This window comes from Netta rufina (genome assembly GCF_964035555.1).
Source record: "Netta rufina genome assembly, chromosome: 3".
Lineage (NCBI taxonomy): Eukaryota > Metazoa > Chordata > Aves > Anseriformes > Anatidae > Netta > Netta rufina.
In genome coordinates, this window is record NC_140125.1 from 23,445,642 (window position 1) to 23,463,121 (window position 17,480).

The following is a 17,480-nucleotide window of genomic DNA, read 5'->3' on the forward strand; positions in this document are numbered from 1 at the left end:
TGTAAACTGCATATTTAAAATTAGCATAAAATTAGCATACGATAAATTGTGGTTTTTGATTGAAACAATCTGTTCTATAGAACTCTATGCAATTTACTGGTGTGCTACTGCTAAAAATGTCAAATGACAAATATGTTTGCTTATAGTGAAGGCGTCAGTATTCTGCTTTGTTTTTAAATTTGCTGTTTGAGATTTACAATGTCTGGGATTACATACATGGAGGTTTTGTTCTTTCAGTTGGCATCACGTAACTTGCATGCCTTTAACATCTGTACTGTTTAGGAAATAATGATTTAAAGCATATTTTGATTAGAAAGTGTCATGAAATATTTTTTTTTACTTTATTTTTTGACAAATGTAAATGTGTTTTCTGGTAAGTATGTAAAATAAATGCATAATGGGTATGTTTAATGGATATTGAAAATATTTTGTATCAGTGTTTTATAACAAATGATACTTCTCTGATGTTAGTTCCTAAGGTATTTGTTTTGAAGGTATTAAATTAATAAGCTAATTATAATTGTGTTCTCAAAATGTTTGCACTGCAGCATTAGGAGCGTACCTAGGTTGCTTGTACAGCCTGTGAATGTTTTTCAAGCTGCTCCAGACTAAAAAGGCACAATACAAAGTAGTTCCTTTATAAAGTACAACCTGTAATTCAACAAGATGGAAAAGATATGTTTAACTTACAGCTCACCAGTAATCCTACTGAAATCAGTATAACAGCTGATGTGCTTAAAGTTGAGCAGATGTTGAAGTAACCTTTCTGAACTGGGCCCCAAACATTTGGTCTTGCAAACTCTTAGGCATGCCTTATCTTTAATGATGTGAGTCTATTTAAGCGTGGGCATGCACCTAAGTGCTTTCGGGACTGAAAAGCCTGGCTCAAAAGGGTACAGAGCGGAGCCCCCCTGGACCACCCTGGCTGACTGCTGTTCGTGCTTGCTGGACTTACGTGTGGCAATTGCTCTGTCTGCAGTAGGTTGAGAACAACATGTTAATTTTACCACAAGTTTAAAAAAAAAAAGGAAAATTAAAATCTTAACTATTATGTGTCAGAGCTGAAAGAGGTGAAGGTATCATAAAGGGAAATTAAAATTACAGATGTGAAAAAATACTATTAAACAGTATTAGGTTTGACATTATTATGCTGATTTTTTTTTTTTTTGTTCAGTAGCTATTTAACATTGTACTAGATGTAGGTTATTCTTAACTTTTTATTTTTCACCTTTATCATTGAATCTCAACCTTAACTTTGTTTTGAGGGATCCAAGTGAAGGCGAAGCCAGTGGCAGAACTGACACCTCAAGGTGAGGAGCCACTATTAATACTTCGCTCCTAGATCTTTTGCATCAAGCTTTAAGTGATTTCTTAAAGATTTTAAATCAGGATGTAAAATAGAATAGAACTCAAGTAATCTGCATTTTAAAAATGTTATGGATTGGGGTGGGAGGGGTTTTGGTGAGGGCCTTTACCCATCATTCTTGCTTTTTTGCAAAGTACGTTAACATTAAACCTAATTTAAGAATATTCTTTTGAATAATAATGCCCCCTGTAAGAGTAAACTAATTATTTAGGCACTTAAAATCATGCTTTGGCTTATAAATATTTCATGGTGTTTACTTCTGGTTTCAGTAGAAAACATAGTATAATTTGTGTGTGTGTTTGTATATATGTGTATATTAAATTTTTACTGTAGTTACATATTTTGTTTATTACTAAAGCTGCTGGTTGCCAGAAGTAAAGATCCTACAGTGCCTGAGAAATGAATGCCACTTTGCACTGAGAAACTAAGTGACATTCAGACAAAAAAGGGTGGTGATTGCTAAACATTGAATTTGTATGGCAACTGCCTAACACAAATCTGTAGGTGATTCCTTCATATGCTCATTTTCCAATATATCTGCTCCTTTGCCATCTTTCAGCATTTTATTCTGCATTTTTGGTGTGCTTAGCATAGTGCGTAACCTTTTTCTTTTTATGCTATCTGAAGAACAGGCATTGCAGTTCGCATTCTAAACTGGTCAAGTACGCAAAGTCGTTGACTTAATTTTCAAAACAGAGCCAGTAAATGTTTATTTAAAAAAATAAAAGCAGATTATTAATGGGATACATTATTTAATGCACAGCATGTTTTACCTACATTAAAGTCTACTAGCTGTATAGTCTTGAAATAGAAAGGGAAAAGAGATCAATCAAATGTTGAAATGAAATTAAGTGTGAAGTTGCTTTCAGTTCTTGCTTTCATTCTCTAGCTTCCTCTACTTTTTCTCATCCTACATTGTCTGTTTTGGGCTAAAAGTTGTTTGAGATCCTATCCCTATCATGCTCTATCCCATAGTGTTGATGTGGTTCTCAGGGGTTCACGATGAAAGTTAAATTAAAAATGTTTATTTTGGCTCCTCTCTGAATAGCAACAGCTTATAGACAAAATGAGAGCAGCACCTTTCCCCCCTCACTTTTCCCAGTGATGGATGGGGAGGTATCAGGCATCTGAAATACCTGGGACAAGAACAGAAATAGTTGGCTGTAGAATAACTTGAAACTCTAAAATAATTAGTGCTGTTTCTCAAAATACTTTTTACAATGGTAAGGAAGTGTTATTGCAAGAACACTTACTGGGAGTTACGTACTTGGAATTTTGTCCAAGTCATTTTATCAGCTAAAAAACTGTCTACAAGCCACTGTTCCTTCTGCGGGGGTGAAAAAAAAAAAAAAAAAAAGCTGTTGGCTGGGTTTCTCAGTCGGTGACAAGCAAAGTGTGTTTGTGGTGAAGCACAAAATTCTGCTTCATCAGTTGAAATAAAGCACATCATGATAAGGTTTCTGAACCAGAGAGAGGTCAAAAATAGACAAATGAGAAAAGGGGGAAGAGTGAAAAAAGGTGAGGGGAAATTAAGTGAAGACTTGTGAATTGCAGGGTGGGGTTATTTCCTCTGCTGCTTTTACAGTATGATTTATGCCTCGGGATTGTGTCCCTCAACTTCAGTTTTGTTGGTGTATGGCATGCTGCAGATCATGAAATCAGCAGAACTTCAGTCATGCTTTACATAGATTCCACTTTCTTTGGAGCAGTATGGAGTAATGTTTGTCTGCAGTTATCATTACATATGTTGTCATCAGAATGCTTTAGAGCAGGGGTTTCCAAACTTGTGTGTGTGCCATTTGCTCGCGTGTCACCACTGGTAGCTGAACCAGTGCTGGCAGCAGCTCCCAGTGCTGTGCCAAATTGCACTTGAGTGCAGGAGATGGTGCACAACTCTTCCAATAGTACCCATTTAATGCTTTGGATTAGCTTGCATGTGACTAGTGTAGTGGTGTGTCAGTTGCAGTTTAGAAACCCCTGTTCAAGAACTGTTTTTCTCTTCTTTCTCTTGGTTGTACTGCTTTCACTTTTGACTGTTCTATATGTCACTTCTTCCAGGAGTGTTTCTGGAGAGCCAAAAGACAGGGAAAAGGAGGATAGCAAAGATTCGAAGCCACGTTCCTTGCGGTTCACGTGGAGTATGAAGACCACTAGTTCTATGGACCCGAACGATATGATGAGAGAGATTCGGAAAGTGTTAGATGCTAATAACTGTGATTATGAACAAAAAGAGAGGTTCTTGCTCTTCTGCGTTCATGGTGATGCACGACAAGATAGCCTTGTTCAGTGGGAGATGGAGGTCTGCAAACTGCCACGATTGTCACTCAATGGAGTTCGTTTCAAGAGAATATCTGGGACTTCTATTGCATTTAAGAACATTGCATCCAAGATAGCAAACGAGCTTAAGCTGTAAAGAGAAACTAAATTTTCTGGGATCAGGGAAGATTCATACATGATCTACACTTTGAATGTACTGGTTACGCCTAATGTGATTGGCCTGTGAAACTCCCCATGTAGAAATTGCCCTTATTGCAATAAGGTTATACATAGTTATTCAGAATTGTAAAGTTAAATCCAGTATGACCTATATTAAAAAACTGTAGCTGAAGAAGTTATGTTCACATGTACAGGTAAGTATATAGAGCATTCTGTTCATTTTATGTTCATAGAGTTGTATAATAAAAAGATGACTGCTTAAATTCAGATCTTGTATAGTTGTCTAGATTTCTGCACAGAAATGTATGTTTGATGCTTTGAGTTGGAAAAGTTCTTCTCTATCATTTACATTTTTGGTGGTTTTATAAGTCTTACCTTTATCATGCGTTTGTTTTTTTAAAAAGAAAACAACAAAAAAAGAAAACAAAAAAACAAACTTGTGTCCTGAGTCAAATGCACAAAAATAGTTTTCACAACTGTAGCATGACCATTTTTAATTATTTAAAGATTGTTCGTGATTTGAACCAAAAGTCGATGAATAAATCGGCTTTTGTTCTACACAAGACTGTTCCTGCTTATCTTTGGCTCTTATCCTTGTTATTGGACAGTGTTTAGTTGAAATACAAACGTTTACAGTGTTGGCACTTACAGTTTAAAAACTTTGGTTTGCCTTGGGCCAGCTCAGAGCTCTGGGGGAACAGAAACCAGGCGTAAGTGATGTTCTGTCTGCAAATTACAGTGCTTACTCCCATGGCCCATTAACAAATGTAGCACCAAAATGCAGAACCGTAATAATTTCATTTGAATATCATGGTGTAAAATATCACTTGTTTGCTGCCTTCAGAATACTATAAATTCCATTTTATGGAAGTATATTAATATTGGGACTGTTTAATAGCACAAGATAATCTGAAATGTTGACCAATTGTATAAGTTAATAATACCACCTCAGGAATTAGCTTGGCTTTTGGAATATGTGCCCCCAAAGAGTACATGCAATTCCACATAATATTTTACAGCTAAACATACATTGTTTATAATGATAAATTGTTGATTTATGCTTTTGTGGTTGTACAGTTTGTTCCCATGTAACCTGTTTGTGTTTAATATTTTACCAGATTTCTTGTATTTATTCCACATCATTATGCCTGTAATGTGCAGCTTTGTAATTAGGCATTTGCCTACAGAAAAGAGAAAAAAAAAAACACATTTTTTTCCTTCATAATTAACGATTATAAACTATGTAAAACCACTAGTACTGGTACATTTTAATACTTGTTATTTTGTACTGAATTAACCATAGAGGTTGGTTGTGCAATGTTATTTAATGTCGTAATTACTGTAATATCAACATATGGGCCCCATCTGCACACTCTTGTGAAGAATAGAAAGTTCATTAAGAAATTGTCACTTTAAAAAATAAAAATTAAAAAAAAACTGTGGTAAACTCTGTAACCCTAAGTTAGAAGGCTGTAAGTGTAGTAAGTGTGCCATTCAGTAATGGCTTCTTGACCGAGATGGACTTTACATACTGTACTGTGATGTAGCTTTCCTCTGTAACAGTTATGTTCTGAAATGGACGTGTATTGTTGCCTTAGAAAAAGGGTGATGTTTGGAAAGAAAGAACTGTAGCCCCCTTTTTTTTATTTTATCTGATGTTCATTGAAACAAAATCCAATGCAAGTCATCTTGATTCACTGGTGCACTCTATTAAAACTTACTTGAACAGTTCTCATACTAAAGTACTTGGTGTTGGCCCTTTATAAAAGTGCAATATTTACTGCAGTTAGCCAGTGTAGTCTAAAGGTTTCTGATTGCAGGTGCGCATTATGTCTGCGAGCGTTTTAGTGTGAAGACTGCCTACCCTCCATGGTATTAGTGCCTGACGTGATGGAGGAGGTGAGCCCGAGCCTCAGGGCTTCCTACCGAGCTCAGACTTCCTACCCTCCATGGTAATTCAGGATTAGCATTGCCTCAGTTCTGTGCTTCTGCAGTCTCCTGAAAATGTCAGTGGCTTACTGCTGCTTAGAAAGGGATGTCTGGGAGCCTTTCCAGAAATTCATCAGAAGTCGGTCTCAGGAAGGGTTTATGTATCTGCTCAGTTGACCCGCAAATGTCCATTTATCCTTGAAAATACACCACTAGGGTATAACCATGAAATGAATCAGAGATCATGCCTGGACTTAGTAATGAAACAAAACCCTCTGCCTTTTCAGAAGGTTCAGTGAAAAAAAAATGTAGGTCATACTCTGAGACGGTAGATTAAGTGCTTACGACAGCTTCCTGCTTTGCAGGCTGTGTTTTCACCGGGCTGACTTGGCCCCAGATTGTTACTGGCGTTCATCGCTTCATGTAACAGGAGATGGATTGATGTTCCTTACAATACAGGTAGCACTTCAAGAGGACAGGGATTACAGATCTTAGTTCTGCTCTCCCGTGAAACGCTTATAGCATCCCACTGCCAATTTAATATTTCTGTATGGAAAGGGACAGTTTTGCAAATAGTGTTATAGCCAGTAACTGCCAGCAGCATGAAATTGTGCTGATTCCCAAATCCCGTTAAATACCATCTTTTTTTTTGTGCCTTGTTGGAAGTTACTACTTCAGTCGTGAGCTAAGTTATGTTCTCTACAGCATTTTGTCATGAAATGCCTCAGCAAGGGCACAATCTGAGTGCAGAAGTTGTGGCTGTGCTGCACCCAGACACGTCATTCAGCTTGTCCTGTTACTGGCAGGAATGAGATGCAAAGGTCCAAGGAAGAGAATTATCAGAACTGCTGGTTTTATTGGCAAGCAGCGTGTACTTAAGTGTGGAAATCAGTAAGGCACTGCATATTGTGTCCTCAGTGCCTGATTTTTGAGCCCCTCAACAGCTGCTTTGTTACGTAGCTACTACACGAGTTACTCTTTGGGTGTGGGAGGGGGGCTAAGACCACCGGGATCTGAAATGTAGCTTGACTTTCCTGGGAGAGAGGATCAGTGTGGCATTTTATCAGCATGGCTTTAACTTGAGAAATCTGAAAGTTAAATGCCACCTTGTTCTGCAGATCTTGGAGGGTGTCGCGAGTAGATATTGCACACACAACTTTCATTTACTGGCAATTTAATAATATTTTATGGTAAATCACAAGATTAGATTACGCTTAATCATTAGTCAATTTAACACAATGATTCAACATAAGTAACAATTGAAAGAGTAACTTAGTTAAAGATGGGAGAATGGCAAGGTTCACATGAGACTTACTGGAGGGTATTGGGGGGGGGTTCAAAATTTGATTACACACTTTCGGCTTCCCTCACATTCTGATGAATTCCTCACCCTTCTTCCTCTGTGTTTGTCAGCGGATGATCCTGATCCTCATGAAATATACCCTGAGAGGCATCCCAGCTCAGGGGGAGACCGAGGGTCACAGCCTACTGTGATCCCTGGAGAGCTCAAGGGGCTCTTTGCTTAGCACCACTATTTATAGGACCGCAAGACGATTGCTGGTCAGTACTTTTCCGCCCTGGCCATGGTTCAGATAAGGCAATTTTGCTGTTTTCCTCCAACTGCGCCATTCCCCTACCTTCCAGAATGTACGGTTCTGGTACTTCCCAGACCCCTGGCTGCAAAGTGAGATCGGGGAGCCCCTGTTTGTACTCACCTGTTATGGCTGTTGCCCACTGGTGATAGAAGGGGGATGTGGTATCAGTTAATCTTGGACCACAGCCGAGCTGGGGTAAGAGCCACTCCACCACAGAGGGGATAGGGATCTCTCAGCTCCTCAGATGTCTTTGATTGTACTTGTGTTTTGGGGGGCAGGTTTGGCTTGGGGGGAGTATGGGGATTTGAGCAGTTAGACTACAGCGTGGTTCCACTCTTCTGTTTTGGGGTTGCTTTTTTGCTTGCTTTCTTGATGTAAGGCATGCAGATACTTTCAAACTGTATATGTCCTTTTTCATGCAGCCCAGCTGAAAACATTAAAATTTCTGCAGGTCCTTAAAAGGACTCCTGCTTCTGTGGACAAAAAATAATGCTTGAGAACTAAGTGCCATCAGTAACGCCACCTAGTTACAATGAAACCCTAGGAGCTGTTGGATAGGAGACTGGATACCCAGTGGCCTACACCCAAGAGGTGCCTTGGAGCTCCTAATCTTGGAGAACATGATGTTGGGTTTCCTCTGCTGCCAAGCAACCTGAGACAGCAGATCCTCATTGAGAGGTGATCATTCTCTGAGTTTTTGATGCCTGAATTCAGGATAATGAAACAAACACGTTGGGTGCAGATGTGTGGAAGGGCCTTCCCCTCTCGAGAAAGCAGGTGATCTTTTGCTATCTTTGCTCAGTAACAGGTCTATGAATAATAATAGATGCAAACACTTTTAAAATCCCCAGAAATATAATCAATGCTTTTTTAATTTGTTTGTTTTTCCCTGGAGAATATTCAAGGTAGCTTGAGGTTAGCAAGACGACAGATCCCGTTCAACAGCTGCTTCTGGGTTTTTGATATTTTATTTCTCAGCGCTGGCACTTCAGCATCAAACCTTACTTCATCCATCAGGATGCCCAGAAGCACATTAAACGCGAAAGTGCTGCATCAAAGCATGCGGTAGCCAAGTTTCAGGCTCTCTGCCACCTGAAAGCTGTTGAAGCTGGCACTTGGGAGTGAAGCTGCGGTGCCACTGTGCCTCACTGCCCGCAGCGCCGGGGCTGTCCAGGCACACACACAACCCCAGCACCTGGCTGCAGGCCCGGCGGGGAGCGAGGTGGCCTCACCACGGGCCCTGGTGGCACCGACACGGGGCCGGGGCCGGGTCCTGGGCCGGGTCCCGCCCCGGGAGGGGCAGCGGCCGCCTCGGGCCACACCTGCGCGGCGGCGGCGGCAGCACCATGACGGTGGGGGCGCGGGGCCGCTTCTCCCGGCGGGGGCCCGGCGATGACCGGGTCCGCATCCTGAGCGGCCCGGAGGAGGACGAGGAGCCGGCGGGGGTGGCAGCGGGGCCCCCGCGGGACCCGGAGCGGGACCCGGAGCGGGACCCGGAGCGGGACGCGGAGCTGGCCGGGGCGGGCGGCAGGGCGGTGCGCTTCGCCCTCCTGCCCGACGCCTACCAGCCGCTGCGGCCGCCGGCCCCCGCGGGGAAGCGGCCCTACAGCAAGCGGCTGAAGAAGTACGGCAAGGTGAGGGCGGTCTGGGGAGCCTGGGGGCCGGGGGAGGGCAAATCCAAGCCAAAAACACGCGAGGTGTTGCCGTCTCCCGGCCGCCGTTTGGTCGGGGTTGTTGCTGCCTTCCTGCGTGGAAGGGCGGCCGGCGGCCCCGCAGCCTCCGCTCCGCAGGCTGTGGTTAGGAAAGGGCTGATAAGAAGAGCTTGTTTTGATTATTAATTTGGTTATTTTCCCTTGTTCGTGTTACTTGAATACTTCTACGACTTGTGCAGTTGTAGCAACAAATAGTTTCAGTGTGCGCAGGAAGGTCCTGTCCCGGTGTCTGGGATCATTTCCCACCTGAGGGAGCGCAGACGTCTGTCTGACAACAGGCTTTCTGCCCCATTCTTAAAAAAAAAAACCACATGATTTTGTTAAAGATATGCTTGGGAAGTGAGGCATCCAAAGCACTCCAGTCAGCTTGGCAAAGTTACTTAGCTCTGAATCTCCTCAGACTTTACGGACGGCAGCATAGTTGCGAGCTGCCCTGCAAGTATTTCAGCTTCACAGAGCGGGGACGGATGGGAACCGCTTACTTCAGCCTCTGGTGATGGATTTGCTGCTCCGAGTTTGGCTTCCCAGTTGCAGGAAGCACGCTTCAAGAAGCAGCCTTAGCTCAGGAGGGCTCACAGCACGCGTCTGGTTCTCGTAGAGGGGCTTTGGGAGCGTGCGGCCGTGCTGCGGTGCTCTGGTGTGAAGGAGCTGGTAAAAGTGCTCAGGGCACACGGCAGCTCTGGGATGCTGCCTCTGTACTGCCCAGGCTCCAGCTTTGCCGGGAGGGTTTGCAGGGCTTGGCTTTGCCAGGAAAGAACAAGTTGTGTAAGCGCGGGTGAGGCCGGGGTAAGTCAGTTGTGTGCGGTGCGGGAAGGAGTAAAGGAGCCTGCGGTGCGACACAGCAGGGCAGGGGCGGGCGGAGACGGGAACAGCCCCACGTCTCCTCCTCCAGTCCCCTCCATTTTGCTGTCTTGACTCCCAGTAAGTTTCCAGAGGTGCAAATACAATGGCATTTGGCATTGCGGAAGGCTTTCCTGTGTCAGTACCGTTGTACAAGCTTCAAGAAATCTTGGGGACATAATAGATACTGACTGGATTTCACTGATTTCATGATGTGTGAAAATAATCTCCCATTGCAGTGTTTTTCAGGTTACAAGAGGCAATTCTGATCTAGTCCCAGGCAACCATAAAGTGTAACTAACAGTTAGATTGGATTTTTCCCCAAACTGACTCACCTTGTATTAATTCCCCAGTCATGAGTAAAAACCATTGAAAGTGAAACTTAAATTAATCAGGTTTATAGTTTTAATAATCCGTTGCAAGTTTTCTCTCAGGCACACATGACTTTTTAAACACAGAGGTGAAGGTGGGTCAAAACATTCTTGTTTTGGCACATTGTTTGCAACTTAAAGCACACAAAGTTACTCAGGGCATGTGTTTGTGGGACACACGTACTAGGTAGGAACTTAAACTTTTTATATTCCTGAATGGAAATCCACATAAAAGCCTTACTTCCTGTGGAGGCTGCATCCGCTCCGCTCTGTGGGTGTGTATTTATATGTAAAAATAGATGGTAAAACATTGCTCCATGCTGAAGCCCTCATCAGCTGTGAGAGAAGTCTATTTTGGGGTTGGGGACACTGTGTGAAGGAGGCTGTTGCAACAATTTTATGGCAAGCTATTTTCCATTACCTGTCCTTTTTTTCCCCCCCTGTTCCCACATCTCTCCCTGAAGAACGTCGGCAAAGCCCTGCAGAAAGGATGTCGCTACTTGGTGGTCGGCTTGCAAGGACTGGCAGCAGCCTACTCCGCTCCCTTCGGGGTGGCCGTGCAGGTGGCATCGCTCGTCCGCTAGAGCACAGGGTGAGCACGAGCCTTTTCCAGAAGACTGCGGCTGTTTTGGCTTTTTTAGGATTAAATCATCATCTAAGACTGTATCTGAGAAACCTCTTGGACATGCACAGCCCTGACCCCCTCCTGCAACCCAATTCCCTGGACCCGGTGCTCTTTCCTGCAAAAATCTCCAGCGCTTTTCAACCTTTAAAATTGGATGGGGTCAAAGAAATGCAAGGACATGGAAGTAATTGTGGACTAACTGAGCTGAAGAGTGGTGACAGACATGCACTGGTTGTCTAAAGTTACGTGTGAAAAGGAGCCGAGGATGGATGGAAAAGCAGGTAGATGAGGGACAGAGAAGTGAAGGGAAGTAGAGGATGAGGGTGGTGGTTGGGGGGTGCATGAGAGTTGAGTCTGACAGGGGGAGCTGAGTTGAATCTCAACATGAGAGTTGAGTCTGACAGTCAAAGCTGTGGAGGAAACAGGTAAGGAAGGATCAGTAAGAGGTAGCCTTTGGCTTCTTGTGTCTTTTTCTGAGATGGTTAAAATTGAGTATATGTAAAGATATACGTGGATATAAATGGGCTGTGATCTGAGACATGGTGAGCTTTGCTGCATCACTGTTGTTCATCTCAAACACTGGCAATCATGAGCCCTTAAGTCTTAGCACTGCTGTAAAAATCCAGAAAAGAAACAAGGTGTGTTTGTCTTCTGATTTTGGGGCATTAGAGGTTCACTGTGATTAATATGTTAAAACTTCCCTCTGCTGCTGTGAAATACACATAGTGTTTTTTTAGACATGGTTTATATCTAATGTACCTGACTCTAGAAACTGAGGCTTTAAGAACACCCAGCTCTGTGGTGTTCATTGGGAGGGGAAAAAAAAAATAAATCACAAGCTGCATCTGAAAAAACTACACGTGCCGTTTAGGGCAGCGTGTTTTGTATAAGAGTGGGGCCAAGTAACCTGCTGGCTCCGTTTCCATATGTGGAAGTTGTAGCCAGAGGATGTCAGCGCTGGATGGAACAGCTTCCATGTCACACCCCGAGGGATATAAATCTCCTGTTGATGATACAGGAACAAGTATTTTTAAGGGCCTTCAGGATTCTGTGAATTGTTGTTGTTGTTGTTTTTTTTTTTTAATTCCCTCCCACATCAGTCTTTCATGGTAGCAGTAAATGATTTCCCCACTAGCACTATCTCTGTATTATAGATCTTTGTAGTCTTGATAGTGTTTTTGTAATCAAGGAATTGAGATGTAACAAATGCTGCTCGGTTGATTTCTTTGCCTTTTCTGAATGGAGGGGAACTGCATGTCTTAGCACACTGGACTGTATTTCTTTTAAATGTAGCAAATGGAATGGATTTGGAAAAGAAGGATGGAAAAGTATTTTTTTAGTGCTCTTTTCTAACTGGACTGTAAATAAAAGTATGTGATCCTTGTGCTGTGATTAACTAGGCACATAAGCGTGCACACAAGCGAGGAGCTTCTCAGCCATGGCCCAAGCAGAGAGGGGAAGCTGCCGTGTAAACTTCCCTGCATTGTTCTGCTTGTGGCCTCAGCCCTCTCCTAGGGGGACAGGGCTGGAGTCCAGGCTATGATGAAACAAACGCTCAGGAAAGACAAGGTATAGAAAGCTGACTGCAGAGGACAGTGGTGGCTTCTAGTTGCAACTTTCTTGAGCTTCCCTGCGTGGGCAGACCTGTGCCTTTGATCTGCCCCACCAGTGCGCCAGAGGGTATGGATAACTGCTCCATATTCTGCAGTGGGAACAGAGCGGTCCTAAAACCCACAGGTCACAACAGTCAGCATGTTTGGGGATTAATTTTGAACTTTGTTATACCACTATATGTTTTGTAGTGGTCTTTAAAAAAAATATAACTGATTCATATTTTATGAATAAAGCAATGTTGGAGGGATCACAGAATGCTTTGAGTTGTAAGGAGCCTTAAAGATCCCATAATTCCAACCCCCTGCCATGGGCAGGGACACCTCCCACTAGACCAAGTTGCTCAGAGGCCCATCCAGCCTGGCCTTGAGCACCTCCAGGGATGGGGCATCCACAGCTTCTCTGAACAACCTGTTCCAGCACCTTACCCCCCTCTGAATAAAGATTTTCACCCTAATATCTCTCCAGCCTGACAAGGTCGCTCTGGATGCCATCCTTTCGCTCCAGTATCCAGCTTGGTGTCATCAGCAAACTTGCTGAGAGTGCACTTGATCCCACTGTCTGTGACATTACTAAAGATACTAAACAGCGTCAGTCCCAGTACGGACCCCTGAGGAACACCACTCATCACTGGGCTCCACCTGAACACTGAGCTGTTGTCTGCAACTCTCTGGATGCACCCATACATCCAGGATGCATCTCCATTTTCTTTGTGAAGTGCATGCCCACCTATTCGTCCACATGTCATCACAGAATCATAGAATGACAGAATGGCTTGGGGTGGAAGGGACCTTAAAGATCATCTAGTTCCACCCCCCCTGCCATGGGCATGGATACTTTCTACTAGACTGGGCTGCCCAAAGCCCCATCCAGCCTGGCCTTGAACACCTGCAGGGATGGGGCATCCACAGATTCTCTGGGCAGCCTGTGCCAGTGCCTCACCACCCTCTGAACAGACATTTTCTTCCTAGTACCTAATCTAAATCTACACTCTCAGTTTAAAGCCACTCACCCTTGTCTTATCCCTATGCTCCCTGGCATGAGTCCCTCCCCAGCTTTTCTGCAGGCCCCCTTCAGATACTGGAACGCCGTTATAAGGTCTCCCTGGAGCCTTCTTCAGGCTGAGCAGCCCCAACTCAGCTTGTCTTCATAGGAGAGGTGCTCCAGCACTTTGTGGCCCTCCTCTGGACTCACTCCAACAGGTCCCTGTCCTTGTGCTGGAGGCCCCAGAGCTGAGCGCAGTGCTCCATGTGTCCTCTACACAGAAAGAACTCCCCCTCACTGCCCCATGCAGGGTCCAACCCTTTCAGGGCAGGGACTTTCCACAAAGGTAAACATGAACTTTAGCTCGTAAATTGCTCAGCACAGAGCTTACCACTGACTTTTTTTCTGCTGACGTATGGCCTCTGCTCACATGGTGCGACTTTAAGGGAATAGTTTTGTTGCCATCCATGCAGGCCCAGAATGATAGGTAAAAGTAGTGAGCCTGAGGAAAGGAAAACTCGGTGCATATTGGTGAGCCACCTGCAGAACACTGTCTCTAAAATAGATCAAAAACGAAGAAAGAGAATCACAGAATTAGAGAATCATTAAGGTTGGAAAAGCCCTCCAAGGTCATCTGGTCCAATAATCCCCTTACCACAAATGTCACCCACCAAACCATTTCCCTAAGCACCACGTCCAGCCTTTCCTTGAACACCCCCAGGGACGGTGACTCCACCTCCTTCTCAGGCAACCTGTCCCAGTGCCTGACTGCACTTTCTGAGGAGAAATGTCTCCTCATTCCCAACCTGAACCTCCCCTGCTTCAACTTGAGGCCATTCCCTCTAGTCCTATCACTAGTTACCTGTGAGATGAGGCCAACCCCCAGCTCCCCACTCCTTCCTTTCAGGCAGTTGTAGGGAGCAATGAGGTCTCCCCTGAGCCTCCTCTTCTTCAGACCAAACAACCCCAGTTCCCTCAGCCGCTCCTCACAGGCCTTGTGCTCCAGGCCCTTCACCAGCTTCGTAGCCCTGCTCTAGACCCGCTCCAGGGCCTTGATGTCCTTCTTGTAGTGAGGGGCCCAAAGCTGAACACAGCACTCGAGGTGCGGCCTCACCAGAGCAGAGTACAGGAGGACGATCACCTCCCTGCTCCTGCTGGCTGCACCACCCCTGACACAGCCAGGATGCCTTTGGCCTTCTTGGCCACCTGGGCACACTGCTGGCTCATGTTCAGGCGAGCATCAATCAGCACCTCCAGATCCTTTTCCTCTGCACAGCTTTCCAGCCACTCTGCCCCAAGCCTGTAGCACTGCATGGGGTTGTTGTGGCCAAAGTGCAGGACCCGGCACTTGGCCATGTTGAACCTCATCCCATTGGCCTCTGCTCCTTGACCCATCCTGTCCAGGTCTCTCTGAAGGGCCTTCCTACCCTCTGGCAGATTGATACTTCCCCACAACTTGGTATTGTCTGCAAACTTGCTGAGGGTACACTGAAGAGAAAGAAAAAGAAAAAGTAAGCTGTGGCAATAAAACATGGTGATTCATGCAAGACTATTTTCTTCCTCAAAGTGAACTCTGTCTCACTGAGGCTACCAATTACTGCTGCTTATCGGTTCTGCTTAATCAGTAATTCACTCCTCAGTGAGTGCAGTGCATTTGTGAAGCCAAGCTGAGGCCTGAGGGCTTGCTACTCCCTTCACCAGCCCAGCTCCAACAGCAGAACCCAGAAAATCTGTCTCACCAAGGAGCTTTTAGGCATAGGCAGGCTATTTTATTAATGGGGGTTGCCCTCAGCCTTGTTCTCCAAGATCCTTTTAGCCTCTCAAATGGGTGTTGGACTCTCTCATAGAAAAAGGTGGGACGTGGTGGCTCTGGGGAAGATTTGCTTTGACGCTGGAGCTGGATGAAGTGCATGCCTACCTTCAGGCCCTCACTTTGCAACTCTACCCATTGCTGCACCAAGCAGGTGTAGGTTTTCAGGGGTATGGTATGGTATGGTGCTATCTGGTTCCCTTCACATTTCTACCCCTTTCACCATGTTTTATAATGCATGGCAACACAAATAAGTTCAGGAAGTTGGATATATATATGCAGGAGTGGCAAGGAGCACCCACCTCTCCCAAGTTTCTCTCAGAAATGGACTCCGCTTCCCGACAGCCCAGCAGGTCGCTTGTAAAATGAAAATCCCCAGCGCTGCTCAGTGAGTCACGGAGCAGAACAAAGCTCATTTCTGCTGTGTGTTTTTTTTTTTTTTTTTTTTTTTTTTTTTTTTTTTTTGCCAGAGCATTTAATTACTGCTTCAGCTTACCATAGGTTCTGAGGAAATGGCAGAGGCCTAACAGCTATTGTCCTTTGTCCCGCAACGCTAGCAGTGAGGAAGTGCTCTGGCATGGCCTGCTTTTGAAGTGCCGTGACCAGGGAAATCTGTACCACACAGCACCACCTCACTCAGGTGCTCCCAGGACTTTGCCAGCCACAAGCCAAGGTTCACTGCAGGGATGAATGGCCTTTCTGTCCTACACTCTTCCATGGGACTGGCAGGGGGGCAGGTTTTGTCAGCCACCTCTTTTCTTTGCATCCTAAGCCCCCTTCCTCTCATGAGGTAAGACTGGTCTTAAAATCTGTGCAAAGCTGCTGCAGTTACCTGTACATGGAGAGCTTTGGAATTTTTTTTTCTTCAAGGAGCAATAGAGAGCCTAGATAGCATGTAGAATAATGGAGATGATTAAAAGAAGAAAATGAAAGAAAAATCTCCCTTTCCTTGTCCTTGCAGGAGGTGGTATCAGGCTGCCAGAGCTGTTTGGGAGTAAAGTGCAGGCTGTGCTCAGCAAGGGTGATGCTCTTTCCTGGATCCTGCATCTCTGATGAAAAGCTCAGGGCTCCGGGCTTGTCAAGCTGGAGGAGAGAAGGCTCAGGAGAGACTCACCAGCATCAATACCAAACCCCATCAATACCAAAGATGGGGTTGCACACAAGATCGAGCCAGGGTCTTTACTGAGGTGCACAGCTGGACAACAAGGGACAATGGTCATCAGCTGGATAAAAGAAAACAAATTAACGAATATGATAATTAAGCATGAGAAGAGGCTGTCCTGGGAGGCTCGGGGGTCTCTATCTCATGAGACTTTCTAGGCATGACTACAAAGAGCAGAGCAACCCAGTCTAAATTCCATGTTGACCCCGCTGTGAGCAGGTTGGACTAGAGGAGACCTGGCACCTCTCCCAGCTTATATTTACCTCCTGTATGGAGATGTAGAGGAAAGGTATCCTCACCCTTCACTATCCCTTCCTAAAAACGCAGAATGAAATTTTGCTTCGGATAACAGGGAGGAACTCGCAAAGATGTCAGCACAAACTGCACGAAAGTTTGGCCCTCAGCAAGGTTTCCGCTGAACTGAACGCTGCTGGTTGAAAGGCAATTGTCCTTTAGTGCCATCTCCTGGGAAAAAAGAGATTTCCACCCTTGTTAGCCTCACTCATTGTTCTGCCTCACCTCCTCCCGGGGGGGGGGGGGGGTTCCTGCCCTCCCCTAAGCAGGCCACACAGTTTGACAACAGCGATCTTCAGGATTTTCGGTCCCAGCAGTGCAATGTGCATCTCTGCATATCAGCGTTTTCCACCCCGTTGAATACCGAGGCTCTGAGTCCCGTTTGCAACTGCTTCAAATGTAAAGACATGGGAACGTTGTTCTTGGGTTTTGTTTTGTTTTTCTTTCAAAACCCCCAAACACATTACATTTTCCTCTGTGATTCTTGCAGTACCTTAAAAACACTTATGAAAGATGCCTCACTGGAGGAAGGGGGATGAGCCCCAGCCACTTTTTGTTTCTGAATCTCATCCTCCACTGGAGAGATCCCAGCTGCTGAAGACAGGACATGTAATTTCAAACACAGGAGGAGCAAAGCCCAGCAGACTGGAAGGACCTGCCCCAGGAGTCGCTAGCTCCAGTATTCATGCATAAGTAGCCCACATTAGTGGGATTATCTTCCTATACAACTGGCCAGTGAACAAAG

General features: G+C 44.9%; 2 protein-coding genes across 3 annotated transcripts in view; both read left to right on the top strand.

Moving 5' to 3' along the window:
• The window catches only part of MARK1 (microtubule affinity regulating kinase 1), a 56,518-nt gene extending 51,170 nt beyond the window's left edge, over positions 1-5,348 (top strand). For both annotated transcript variants that reach the window (XM_084283299.1, XM_084283300.1), the window contains exons 17-18: positions 1,266-1,310; positions 3,425-5,348. In XM_084283299.1, the coding sequence (XP_084139425.1) occupies positions 1,266-1,310; positions 3,425-3,779 (400 nt within the window). In that variant the 3' untranslated portion in view covers positions 3,780-5,348. The remainder of the gene's footprint in view (positions 1-1,265; positions 1,311-3,424) is intronic.
• A 3,320-nt stretch (positions 5,349-8,668) lies between these two features.
• On the top strand, positions 8,669-12,442 carry LOC311207548 (required for drug-induced death protein 1). The gene is made up of 2 exons (XM_084283644.1): positions 8,669-8,960; positions 10,714-12,442. The coding sequence occupies exons 1-2, from the start codon at positions 8,673-8,675 to the stop codon at positions 10,831-10,833; spliced, it is 408 nt and encodes a 135-aa protein (XP_084139770.1). The 5' UTR covers positions 8,669-8,672; the 3' UTR covers positions 10,834-12,442.
• The last annotated feature ends 5,038 nt before the right edge of the window (positions 12,443-17,480 follow it).